The sequence below is a fragment of the Gasterosteus aculeatus genome, chromosome 17, assembly GCF_964276395.1.
Source record: "Gasterosteus aculeatus chromosome 17, fGasAcu3.hap1.1, whole genome shotgun sequence".
In the NCBI taxonomy this organism is placed as follows: domain Eukaryota; kingdom Metazoa; phylum Chordata; class Actinopteri; order Perciformes; family Gasterosteidae; genus Gasterosteus; species Gasterosteus aculeatus.
The window spans coordinates 6,853,190-6,866,961 of record NC_135705.1 but is presented as its reverse complement, the minus strand read 5'-3'; the positions used below and the strand labels follow the sequence as shown (position 1 = coordinate 6,866,961).

The following is a 13,772-nucleotide window of genomic DNA, read 5'->3' as shown; positions in this document are numbered from 1 at the left end:
CCCCGGCCGATGGGTTCCACTGAGCGACCAGCGCATGTGCTCACTCGATATGTGGACTGAGGAGTTAACGGAAGCACATCCAACCTTTCGTATCTGGTGTCTAATGCGTTGGTTTGGAGGGACGCTAATATCAACGCTGCTATGCCGAGCTCGTATGGTTGCAAGGCATGATGATGTCACGTCCAAGATGCCAATTATAAACTCTACTATATTTTGCATTCACATAATCTGTTCCACGTGATTAGGCACACCGAAATGTGGTGAGGCATGTGAGCTATGGTGCAGAAAGACAACTGGAATCCGCTGCTGTACGAAACACAGTATTACGCATTAGAACACGTATTTAAGCTGTCGTTGCATTAGTTTGTCAGGACAGCTGCTGCTGTACTCAACTGAAAACCAATAACTGTAACAGTCAACGATGCAGTGCAACATCAGGATTATTATTCTTATTCTATTGTTCTCTTCCATAAAGTCAAAGATGTCGACACGTTGTGTACTTCTTTCCCACTGTGCATTTAATGATGATTTAGCTTATTTGGATCATACCAAATGTAGCATAACAGCAGGGATGGATGCTGCATTGTGACCGGGAGGAGTTGGGTGCCGGCCAGGACAGCTATAGAGTCTGTGCTGGCTCAGCTCCCGGTGCAGGTGTCACAAGCATATAGCTGTAGCAAAAAACCTTTTGTGACTAAAAGCTGAGTTTGAAGAGAACATCTCTTGCGGTGATGGAAGTAATGCTTATTCATTTCCTATTACAGCATGTAATACATTTTTCATTATGATAACGCAGGTCATTGTCGTGCAAAACTATCTCACTCAACACCGCTGAATGTAGGTTGGAAGAGCATTGTTATACCTTTTAGGTCAGCACTTGAAACGTTTTGAATTATTTCATCCATTTGAGTGATGTTTGCACTTTTCACAATCCAGCTATTGTGTATTTGTACTATTGGCTGGTAAAATGAATATTTGTTGTATATATTTCAAAATGAATGGACATATATTTTTCATACATCTCGCAGATTACTTGACACATGTTTTATAATCTATAAGTCTTTATTTATTTTTGCAGATAACATATATTGCAATCATGCTTTTTCATATAACACCATCTAAAGACATTTATTATATGTTTTTTACATAGAATATTTTACATTAGGCCCATAAACAGCTAGAAATATACAAAACAATAATCTTTTACTAGACATTTCTATTTCATTATTGTTATTAATGTTATCATCATTTTAAATATTACTCTACTCTGTTATTGTAATTATAATTTTTTACAGTTGAGAGAGATATGTGCTTTAGTTTCTGAGATAATAATATTATTGCAGAAAACAGCAAATAATATCGTTTTTTTTGTTCAACATTTAGACAAAAGAAAAAAAAACTCAGGTTGTACCAACATTCACAGATACATGTATTACACAGTCCAGTTTACAACATCATTGAATAGAGAAAACTGCAGTATGGTAACTTTAATACAAAATTCACGGAACCCTTTGTCATTGCACATTTTAATTCACATATCTTTGAGAAAAAAAAACGTAGACAAAAGAAAAAAACGGGACTGGTTCAACCTGATTCCTGTCGCATTTAGCTGCCACAGAAGCAAATTTACTACCTCCTTCATAGTAATACAGTGATATCTGTGGCCTGCTTTTATATAATATCTTTTTATATTGCCGAGCAAACTTGATATGTTATAATAGGTTTTTATTTACCCTATGAAAAGAGTAGTTTAATTGGTGTTGGCCATCCAGTATATAGCATCTGGCTATGTCCCGTTGCGTTAACAACGTTGCTTTTGCTCGCTTTGTCCGCTGACAGATCCAAAAGTGCTCTCTCCTTATCTCATCCTGGAAATCTGTAATAGCCACAGGATAGAGACAAAGTTTGGCTTCTACTAAAATGACTGAGTGAAGGCCATCACAGTTCATTTACACTGAAAGAAATTATGCCGGCTGAATTACACAAAAAAGAGTAAACAATTTGGATCAGCTTTTCAGTGTGTCCGTGTGCACACACGCAAATACATACATACATACACACATACACACATACACACACACACACACACATATATATATATATATATATATATATATATATATATATTGCTTGTGTGCTCATGTTTTGTTACCACTTAATATGTTTGAATAGGAGAAGATGGCAAATGCTGATATATTTATATATATATATATATATATATTTAATATAGCTTTAATTGTTTAATAATAGTATCTGAGAACTGAGAAAATTTGGTCACTTCCACCTTTGTTCCTGAGGAGTGGGTCACTAAATAGATATACAAGTACACGGTTCCAGTCGCAAAAGTGGAGCTATCATAGAGGTCCGTCATTTAGTCTCCAATGCAGCAGCCACCGGAGCTTATCCAATCTCACAGTTCAAAATACATATATAGATATAGATTAAGCATTGACTCATTGATTGCAACTCTATCTTTCCGCTTTACTGGTCTCAACCTTGTTTGTTGTCAGAGAAGGATATTCTGCTTTCCTCTAAATAATCTCAGGCATAAATACTGAACGCAGAATGCAAATGTGGGATTTAGTCGTTAGTGGTAGTTTGCAAATCCAAAACTCGTGCTTGTAATGTAACGGGTGTTGTTTTTGCTACAGTACTCCGTTTCTCTTCAGAGGGGCAAAAGGAGTTGCTCGATTTAATCCATTAATAATCTGCACCAATCCTTCTACCGTGAGTATGATTTTGGTCCTTCTCACTCTCACATATAGAAAATGACCTAAAAATGATTCTACAAAAAAGATTCAGACAACATACAAAGTTATTGTTCTTTAGAAAATAAAGAAACAATTATAACAGTCTCTTGCTATGTACCCTATGTAAGTTATTTTTGCTGCTGTCACACGTTTCAATCGAGCAAAAATAAAACCTGGACATAGTGTGCTTTTTAAAGGTAACCCCGGACATGGTTGGTAAACATTTTAGGTGAACTACAGGATCCTGCAAGGGAGTGATAGTCTGGCTCAGTTATATTTTACACATACAAGCAGATTTGGCCTTACCTGTTGCACATTCCCATGTTGTCTTAATTGAATTTTCACTTCACAAACTTTCAAAATGCACTTTTTTCACCTACTACACTGCATTCACTTAAGTGTATGCATTTTTATGAACAAGCAAAATGCATTTAACCAATATGTTTCTTTGTACAGTAATTGAAGTTTAGTAGATTAATTAATATCTTCAAAGTAGCACAATACTATTGAATCAACGCACCCTCCAAATTTAAATTATAAATTCAATATACAGTAATTTCCTAAATCACATTTCCTTTTCTAAATAGACTAACTTTTTTTTGCATAATGAAATTCAAAATATCACAACAGTTTTGCTGGGTAATTTTTCTTCCTCATATGTTTTATAACTCTGTATTATACAAATAAACAAACAGAAAAACCCCTAAAAAGAACTGTAATCAGGTTGGTCTCACGTGTCCCCAGGAGGTAGGTGAATAAAAGCAGACGTGGAAGTCTGGTGGTTGTTCCCAACCATGATTATGTTTTTTTTTTCTGTGTAGATCGCCGGTCTGCCGATGAGACAGGCAGAGGTTTCTAGATGTAAGCTTCCTCGTTGGCGGGGTTCTGATTCTGGTTTTCTGCCTGCTGGTCTGGGCCGTTTTCCTGAGCCTTCACCAGTTTCACAGGTTTGAACATTATCCGCAGACGCTGAAACAGAGAAGCGCGGATGTCACACGGCTGAAGAACTCGCTGATGGTGTTGAAATTACAATGATGCACTGACACGCAGCGCCATGCGGGGGACCAAACAGCTGCAAGGTTTGTGAAACCAATAGGCTGTAACAAGACACACCAGCTCAACAGCTGAGAGCTTGATGAAGACGGCCTCAGAATGTATATGATATATTGTTAGATTAATAAATACAGCTCGAGATATGGCTGAAAAATGTAACTAAAATCTTATGTTCATGACATTTAGCTTATCAATTATTCATATGCCAAACCAACCCATCCCACAAAACCTAATTAAACCACCATAAACCTTTTTTAAATGATCTGAACTCGAGGTGCAGCGTTGGACCTGGGATTGCAGCATTTATGTGGAGTGTTTGTGAAGCTACGCTTCCGCCTTGGTGCAGGGCTGGCTGATTGGTACAATTAGACAATCAACCATCAGCTGGTTCAGCAGGATCTGACACCTGCACATCGCATCTGACTGCCGCTGTTGCGCTGCCTGCAATTACGGCCCATTTATTCTGTCAGCCGTGGCTACGAAGTTATATCTGTCACTCGGGACTGTATGGATGTGAGGCTATTGTTCAGTTCATCATGCGTGACTGCGAATGCTCTTAATGTAAACGGAATGCATGGGAAATGATGTTATGCAACTCTGATTGTGATCAGATCAATAAAAAATGCTGCGTAATTCATTTGGTAACTGGTAAAGCAAAAAGGCATCTAAGATTCTTACACTGAACTAATTACAAACTCTATTTTACTAATCCTTTCATCACTTTTTTCTTTTTTACAGCGATTTATCTCATCTTTACTGAGAAGCCTCTCATCGCTTATTACAAAAGCATTAAATCACAGTGCAGTTACGATGCGTAGAGCAAAATCCCTTTGGGCAGGGATGAGTATTTTAACTTTTACTGTGAAGAGTGTTTTTGCTGCCAAATTACAGAGCAGGTGCCACTTTCCCAGCTAGCTATTATGTAAATATTTTAAATGTATGTGACTATAATGAAAGTTCTGGTAGAGTATACTGTGGTAAAAATGTCTGAGGCATTTGCCAAGTAACTTTGAATGTATATTTTAACATCTCATCATGGATAAAACTGACTGTAAAATCTGCAGGGTTTAAACAGCATCCTCACCGCCCCCCTCCCGCCCCCCCCCTTGTTGGATTGGTCTATTATACCATATGTAATAATATATGTGAGCCAAAACGTAATCCACTTGAAACTCCTAACAAAGGGCCTTAAGATTAAAATCCAAACCAGCTAATATAGGAGATGTGTGAACTACTCGGATGTGGGTGCAGTGATGTGTGTCAGTGTATTTTTTAATTTTTTATTATGACTAAAACACTTTGTATTTAAGCACTATTATACACATGTGTACATTTAATAAGACTTCATTTAAACATATTATGATATTAGTAACATTTGCAATAACCAATTGTTAACTATTGACATCGTAATGTAATTCTTCATTAGTTTGGAGCAAAATAACAGGTCAAATAGTATTGTTTAATTAAATGCCGTGAGTGCATTCACATCGATCTTACCTCTTTGTATGTGCCATCGAGTGTGAGAAACATATAGCCCATGTAGCCAGGGATTAGGGTCATCGAGGAGAGGGCCATGCACCACCCGACGCCTTGGCCCCAGGGTGGGAACACGTAGTCACCCATGGTGAGGGGAACCATCTGCACTGCACTAAACAAGAATACCCCCTGGACAAGAGGGACACGCAAATGAATCACCGCGTCTTTTTTGTTATCATCGTTTTGACGCACACTGTTTAAATTCTAGGCTGTGAGCGTTACAGCAAAACTGCAGAAATAGCTTTTTGTCTTGGATGATAAAATACCAATGCTGTGTCCGTCTCTTTAGCGTCTTTATGAGACGCATTGGGCTTGATTTGACATTAGAATGATTTGCATTAGAAATCGACACCAAGGGTCCTTGAATGAGAATCTTTGGGATTTTGAGATAACACTTACCGCCACAATGAGCGGAGTGAAAACAACCCAGCAGGCCTTCCACCACAGACAGGGCCTGAAGCCGACCATTTCCTCAATGTTGTCGTAGAATTTGTCCACACCTGGAACCAAAGCATCACGGATACAATCTTAGCTTTTATGGAGGTAGATGTGCACCATACTTAATCATTTCTGAGAGAGACAGATATATTTTAGCTCCGAGTAGGTTTGCAGGGAAGGAGACAAGTTGTGGTTGGAGAAGAAATTCCTTGAGAAAATTGAGAGACGTCAGTGTGGCTCACCATAAAACCATGAAATTGAGATGCACTCAAAGAAAACCAGGAAGAGCAGGCACATTCCACTAGCTGAGTAGTAGTCAAATAGCTTGAACACATAGAGTCCACCCTGTAAAGGGAGAGAAGCAGAACACAAGCGACAAGAAGATAAGACACATGAAGACAAGGGTGAAAACATTAAAAAAACAATTATAGTATTGGATGTGCATTACAGAAATAAATCAGTCAAGTGGAATCGATGGACTGGTGTTTTTGTAATATGGCCCTTACAATATGATTCATAAAACGTTTAATAATCTGACCTCCAAGTGCCAGGCTTCTTCCTCTGATTGAAACGGTTTGTCCGACAAATGAAACAACTGATTGGGTCCAGCAGCTAGCTGGTTAATAAGTGAAATCATGGTTGTGAGACTTTTGTCTTGTATTGTTTCATGTTTACGGACTGAATCATGATGTGATGCATGTGAGTCCTGAAGGACTTTTACGTCTGTGGAAGATGTTCATCGTCACGTGAAAGAAAGCCAACGTCAGACGTATAAAATGTGAAATAACTGAGGCAATGTTTACCTCAATGTTTAATGGATTGAAGGTAAACATATTGACATTGTGCAGCATTTCTACTGGATTCTGCAAATATGATGAAAAGAAGCTCAGTCCCGTCGATCTGATAACTTGATGAATTGTGGAAATGCTACAAGGCTGCTAGTTTTTCAACTAACTGGCTCACAATGTGTCCGCGACTTAGTGAGTTGTCCAATCAGAAGGAAGAATTTACCTGTGTTATGTTGGACAGTCCAATGATATAAGAAATGAGACAGACGACTGCGATGAAGATCTCCCTGCGTTTTCGGAGAACGTGAGGGAATTCGTCAACCAGTGCAGTTATGAAGCCTTCCACTGTGCAGAACTGGAGGGAGGACAGAGTCACGTCAAAACTGATTCATGCAAAGAAAAGTCCCGTTACAACAAAATCACTAGGTCAATTTTTGAGGTTTACAACTGTCATCTGACATTATATTTTAGTACTGATTTTCCATATATGAACATGCACAGTTGTGTTCATTTATTTAATTTAGCTAATTGCAACATTTGTAGTTTGCTTCATCATTATGGCTCATACAGCACCACATAGACCATTTCGATATCTGTACCTGGCTGTCGATACCAAGCATTAGTAACATGGAGAAGAAGAGGATGGCCCAGAGAGGAGAGATGGGCAGCTGAGTCACAGCTTCAGGATAAGCCAGAAATGCCAGGCCAGGTCCTTTAGAAAAAGACACATTTCACAGAAATTGTGACATTGTTTGCAATGCAGCAATAATAAAACATCAGTTCAAGAACAAATTGTTGAGTTATTTTGAAAACATTTTCAACACTCATTCTCAATACATCCCAAATGTCCTGGAAAAAAAGTATTAGTGCTGAATATTAAATGTAAATATTAGCAAATTGTTCTCAAGAATTGACGCATTGAGTCAAATTAAAATCTTCCCCTTTTGATAAAAAAAAAAAACATCTTGTAATTTTTGCACAGTCACAAATATCTCTTTTCTGTGCCAATTGTCACTACTGACTTTCCACATTGATTGCAATTACCTGAGGCTGCCACATCAGCAATTGGCCTCTTTGTTACATTGGACATGAATCCCACGATGGAGAAGATGACGAGGCCTGCAAACATGCTGGTGAAGGAGTTGATGCAGCAGACAATGACAGAATCTCTGCAGGGGAGAAACAAAGCACAAGGCAGCCATTGTCACGCCTGTATCCATTCCTTATCAACCCGTCACACATTGTCGGAATGCACGGGTGGGGGGGGGGGTGGGGGCGGAGGCGAGACATTTTGCCTCGTGCCGTAGCACAGCGGCTGAGTGCATTTATATTGAACTGCTCTTCTAAAATGGCAGTTAGCTCCAGCTGTTTCAACATAGCGGGAACCACAGATGTGCTTATAGGAGAATGTGAGCGAGGCGGAGACAAACCTCATGTCCCCGTCTATGATGTTACGTTGAGACACAGGCTAAAATCAAAGGTAGAGCACACATGTTGCCAGTAAACCAAAAATAATCAACCAAAGATTATTAGGGGTGCAGAAATCCTGTGATTGAAGGACGACCCAGCTCTACCTTACATGCAACATATCCCCTACCTGTATACGTTGTTATTGAAGGTATTGTAGCTGCCGAGAGCAATCAGAGAACCTAATCCCAAGCCATAGGAAAAGAAGATCTGAGTGGCAGCATCCAGCCACACCTGTCAAACAAAGGAAAAATTGGTCAAATGATCAAACTTGATACCCAATAGAGATGTATACTTAAAAACTGGACAGTTTTTACTTCATTTTTCTTGACGAAATTATCTTGTTTATCATTATCTACCTTTTTTACTGGCTGGTCTTACGAAGTTAAAGGCATCCTATCTCTTATAAATACTCTTGATGGTATAAACGTGGGAACGATGCTTGTTTCATAACAAAATCACTGATTTTATGTGTTTTTTTATGCTAACACATTCATTTCTAATATTTTTTTTCCATGCAATTAATTGTATAACTATTGTCTGCAGCCACCTATACACACTAGCCACAAACAAAGAGTGTACCTCCGACTCCTTCAGTTTTGCAAAATCTGGTGTGATATAGAAGAGAATTCCATCAATTGCACCGGGTAGAGTGATTCCACGGCAAAACAGGATGAACAGCATAAAGTAAGGATATGTGGCTGAGAAGTACACCACCTATGAGAAACAAAGTTATTCTTAAAAAAAGAGCAATGTTAGTCTAAGCTGGAACTTGTAAAATCACACAGCTAGTGAGAATCATTCAACATTGTACATTAGTCCTACAAGGCATCAAAATCGTAGAATAAGTGAAAACTTATTGTTCAAAGTTGTTCAAAAAAGAAAAGTTTAATCTACCTTAAAACAACCATTGATATGAAAAGTGCAAAATGCTTATTTCACTTTATGGTTTTGTCATTTTAAAGCTCAGTAGGCAGAGCACTGCTTTGCAGCAGTCAGATTTTGGCCTGACAAGCAACAAGGTTGTGGAATACCTTGTTGCTTGTCATAAACACAGTACCGCTTGCCACTGTCTCACTTGAAACGGGATGAAAATGTTGTTTCATCATATTGAAATATGTCATGAATTGTTGTCCTCATGAAAATATTGTCTCTTAAAAAGAAATTTGTCACAACTTGAACTTTAGAAATAGTCATTTCTACATTTGACCAATAATCCTACGTTTCATTGTGTTAATTTTTTTACCTTGATCATAACGATGATGCAAATTGAATTCACAATGGATTATTATGAATTCTAATCTATTCTGTTTCAGCGTTTGTCCTCTACTTACTTTGCCAGTCCAGCTGACCCCCTTCCAGATACAGAAATAGACCAGCACCCATGCAATGGCGAGGGTGATAGCTAGTGGGATCCTGAGCTCCCCAGGCTTCTCCAGACCATCGGTCAACTGGTGCATGTTACGTCTGTAGGGGAGTAAAGTGGGCTTACTACAACGCACATATACATCCTTGAACCCAACCATGCAGCATGCACGGGCGCGCACAAAAATACGCATGCACGTGTCTAGATACTCACAAAAAACATAGAAATTGGCTTTCTTTTTCACCCCTGAAGCTTTTTTTAAGGCTTCATGGTCAAAGGGAGTCATGCTCCACACGCAAATGGGTTTTCCCCCCCCCAAAAAATGATCTGTTTGTAGACCCATTATTGTATGTGCGAAATGTATCATCCGCTAGAGGTATCTGGATGTATGGATACAAAGGGATCTGGGGAACCATTGGATCCTCAGATCCAAGTGACCACATCCGACTCCCATCCTGACCTTGGTTGTGCACGTAGGAACCATGACCGTAGCTTACATCCGTTCATAACAGAGCAGTATCCTTGTGATCTAAACAGACTCTTAGCTTACTCCCAGAACTCCACCACGGCGCTTGTGAGGTTTCTGGTGTCCGGGATGCTGTAGTTGGTGTAACAGCGCTCTGTGTTCCAGGAATTGCCACAAGTCTGCCATGGCAGCTCCTGAAAATTAAAGGAAAAAAAGAGAGAGAACAATCACAAAGACAGCACTTTTTGCTCAAACCACTCTCCCACATTCGGCTCCCATTCTCTGGGGCTGTCAAGCTGCCAAGACCATGATACTCATTGAGATTTCATGCTTTTCTTGGAGGAGTAAGTGCCTCATCGCCAAATGCATTTATCAATACGTTGTGCTAATTATGTGGGAAAGGAAGTGATAAATGTCATCCTGTGTTAAGAGCTGTTCACCCCTGAGCTGCTGGCAAAAATACCCTGCCACATTACCCCAAAGGGTTACTATGCAAAAAGAACCAACCTGGGCACTTGTGTTGCATCACCAGGAGGAATACAGGAAACTGCGCTACCTTGTCTTCTCTATATTTTCAAGGTACTAAGTATCTTTGTGATATTGTTTTATCAGGAAACCACATGAATACTAAATTCAAATACTCACAGCAGTGAAGGAGTTGTACAGATAGTAAATAGCCCAGGAAATGATTACTATGTAATAGATATTTAACCAGAAGGACAGAACAGCTGCAGCTATGCCAACACCTGAAACAGGAGAACACAGGGATGTTCAATCTTGTTACAATATTTGTAAAACAACAAAAAGCACAAATATGTGTAAGATTGTTTTTGAAAGTATTCGTCTTTCACATAGCCAAATTTGGCTTTCTTTTTCATGATTACAAAGAAATGATGACCAACTTTGTCGCATTAATCTGGACTCAGCAGCTGTTAATTGAGTATCGTTTAAGGCCTTGAACGTAACGTAAAAGTGTCGTTCACCTTTGAAAATGGGGGCCAGCTTCCACACTCCAAGTCCTCCAATAGAAGTGTACTGACCAAGAGCCGTCTCCAAAAAGAACAGGGGCATGCCAGCAAATATGAGGGTCAAAAAGTAGGGAATCAAGAAGGCCCCTGAATGAGAGGTGAGAAGCAAGAGAAGGCGAATCAGAAACTAGTAACATTCATCATAATCCAGGTCACCCATGATCAGCATGCAGGTTCTTGCTTGTGCGCAATTACGCACGACTTAGACGAGGGGTAAATACACTTTAGTAGATCTTTGCATTCCTTTTGGTGAATGGATAAATGGAAAACCGCCAAAAAAAAAATCCGTATTACCTCCTCCGTTTTTTCCGCATAAATAAGGAAATCTCCAGACGTTTCCGAGTCCGATTGCGTATCCGACACAAGAGAGAAGAAAGTCAAATCTCCCACCCCACGTTTCTCTCGCGGGTAACTCATCTTTCGTCTTCTGGACTTTCACCACCAAGGTTTTGGGTTTGTCGTTTGGCGTGGTGGCAGCGTCATTCACCGTCTCCGTTAAGACGTGTCCGTCCGAGGCTTTGGTCCCGTTGGTGGCCATGATCAGTGTGCGTGTTGGATAGTCCTCCTGACCAGTGGAGAGGAGGCGGTTTCAGCACCGGTCCGGGCAAATAGAGACTTATCCGTCCTGTGCACCAAGCTCCCAAATAATTGCAAGGTACGGAGGAGTAATCAGTGTAATGAGGGTGATCCGGAGCAGCTTAGCGGCGTTCCAGCGACCCTGCAAAGCGTAATTATATATGATTACATATAATTATTAAAAATACACTGGAAAAAGACGGAAAGAAATATTCTTGTTTGCGTAAGTCTGCCCTAATTGTTTTGTACAGTTACATCATTAAAAACGCGCATCTGGCTTTTCAGTTAAATTAAATTAGAATAATTTTCCCAATTAACCGAATAACCTCTTAATTTCTGGGAGAAAGGGTGGGCTTCCCGGTCTGTAATAAAGTACTCGTTACTGGTTAAATACAATTTTCCACCATTACTGCACGCTTAGATTGACATTTATTCAGGGATGGGTCGAATAAAATGTGCCTCACGATCTAATTAAGAATTCGCAAGCAATAAAAATCACTTTTAATTGCCTTCGGTGAATGCATGTTAGCATAAATTTAGAGCCTGCTCTTGAGCTTGAGTCACTATTCTCTAAATTCAATGGTCCATTTCCTCCTGCTCCAGTACAAGAGAAGAGCGATTAAACACATTTAGGAGTCAGGCGCGACGGTAATGTCTATGAATCACATGGAGAGGCTAATAAATTTAATTTTATTTAAGTATCCGCGGTACAGAGATTGGAACAATGCTATTAATCCGCAGTAATGCAAATGCACTTCTTCCTATGAGTACACCATTTTTTCAGCAGTTTCAGCATTTACGTTAGTTTGTATATTTATTTTTACTTATAAAAACGAGAAAAAAACATCTCTCAACGAGAGCGCGCGCTCTCTGCGCTTTCCGTCAACTCGGGTGCGTAATTTCACCGAATGGCTTTCGACAGTGAGGCAACGCGGTTAAGAACCGTCTCGTGTTTTAAACAGTTACACATCCAATCCATTAATAATATAGAGATGCACAACCTCAACACAAACATGGTTAAGTGATGCCAGAATTGTGTATTTTTTCTACAGATCACACATTAAAATCCGATTGATTTCAAATAGTTGGCTGCAGGTTTGAATAAACACTTTTGGTAATGCCACCTTCGACGAGTCTGATGCACCTCCAACCAGCAGGTCCAATTCCAGGCATCATCTGCATACTCCAAATTCCTCAATGATCATCACTTTCAAAAGTATGTAAACGAACACATGTGTATATATATCCCCGATTTGTATAAAGGCGTGCGGTCATACAGTGTAACAGAATACTTACGCAAAACTGCTTTTATTTTCCGGATGATTTCCTTGATGGGAAAATCCGAATTAAAAAAAAAAAGTTACTTCCTGGTGAAAAACTTTGCATCCGACGACTGCGGACAAATATATGATCCTGTGAGGGGAGGACGGCGAACAAGCGCGTCTTTTGGAGCGAGGCGCTGTCCCGGACGCAGTGGTGCTGAAAGAGAGGAGGGGAGAGAAGACGGGGAAAGGAGCTGCCGCCGTCTGAGTTGAAGCGAGCAGGGACGTAACATGGAGCGCACGATCCTCACGCTCATCTACATAGCGTCAATGTCACCTCAAAGTCGACCCTCCCCAACTCCAACATTTCCACCACTGAGATGGCAGCGGGTTTGAGAGAGGAGCATCCTCTTGTCTCAAGGTTTTATATCCTTACTCCTGCAGCTCTTTTTTTTGTTTTTTTACATCAGTTCTCTCTCTCTCTCTCTTCCCCCCCCCCCCCCTCTCTCTCCCTCATTCATCTTCTTTCTGGGCCACTCATGGGCCAGTTGATGCTAACTAAACAACTTCATAAATAGATTCCATCAATATGCCATTAATCGCTCAAATGATACATAATCACTGTTTCTATTTTTCTAAACTTTCATCTATTCAACTTTTGGGTGGTAAAAATAAGAAGTGCAATGTTGCACTAAAAAAGCATCCATCCCAGAGTGCCAGATATAGAAGATAGCAATGGCTGCTTTATCTCCCGGTGAAACATGATAAGAGGGTCCCAGCCAGCCGTCACGGTGTGTGAGATAAATTGAAAACTCTGCTTATAATCTTCTTAGCTGTCTTCCGAAACGAAACACCCCTGTGGAACATTCCGAATGAGCAGAATTTATGCAGACTAATTCCCACATTGATATAAATTATTAGGGTCTCCCTGCAGATTAGACTCTTGCAGTGCTTAACAGATAAAGTTTTTAAAATAATGGTGATTAATTTCTCGCATATTACAGGTTAGTTGTGAAGGCGTGAAAGCAACGTTGGGTGACTG

At 39.8% G+C, this 13,772-nt stretch overlaps 1 protein-coding gene across 1 annotated transcript; it reads right to left on the bottom strand.

Moving 5' to 3' along the window:
- Nucleotides 1-1,043: 1,043 nt before the first annotated feature.
- Nucleotides 1,044-13,156, bottom strand: slc6a1b (solute carrier family 6 member 1b). The gene is made up of 15 exons (XM_040203882.2): nt 12,765-13,156; nt 11,187-11,610; nt 10,848-10,979; nt 10,510-10,610; nt 9,949-10,058; nt 9,367-9,499; nt 8,615-8,749; nt 8,163-8,266; nt 7,610-7,734; nt 7,165-7,277; nt 6,789-6,920; nt 6,020-6,122; nt 5,739-5,839; nt 5,301-5,468; nt 1,044-3,719 (listed from the first exon to the last, which is right to left on the bottom strand). The coding sequence occupies exons 2-15, from the start codon at nt 11,428-11,430 to the stop codon at nt 3,606-3,608; spliced, it is 1,815 nt and encodes a 604-aa protein (XP_040059816.1). The 5' UTR covers nt 11,431-11,610; nt 12,765-13,156; the 3' UTR covers nt 1,044-3,605.
- Nucleotides 13,157-13,772: the final 616 nt, after the last annotated feature.

Excerpts from the sequence above, each read along its gene's own strand:
- slc6a1b (XM_040203882.2), bottom strand. The coding sequence starts at position 11,430 with ATGGCCACCAACGGGACCAAAGCCTCGGACGGACACGTCTTAACGGAG. Across the intron at positions 10,059-10,509 it reads TGTACAACTCCTTCACTGCT|GAGCTGCCATGGCAGACTTG; the intron begins GTGAGTATTTGA and ends TTTAATTTTCAG. Across the intron at positions 6,123-6,788 it reads GACTGTCCAACATAACACAG|GGTGGACTCTATGTGTTCAA; the intron begins GTAAATTCTTCC and ends CTCCCTTTACAG.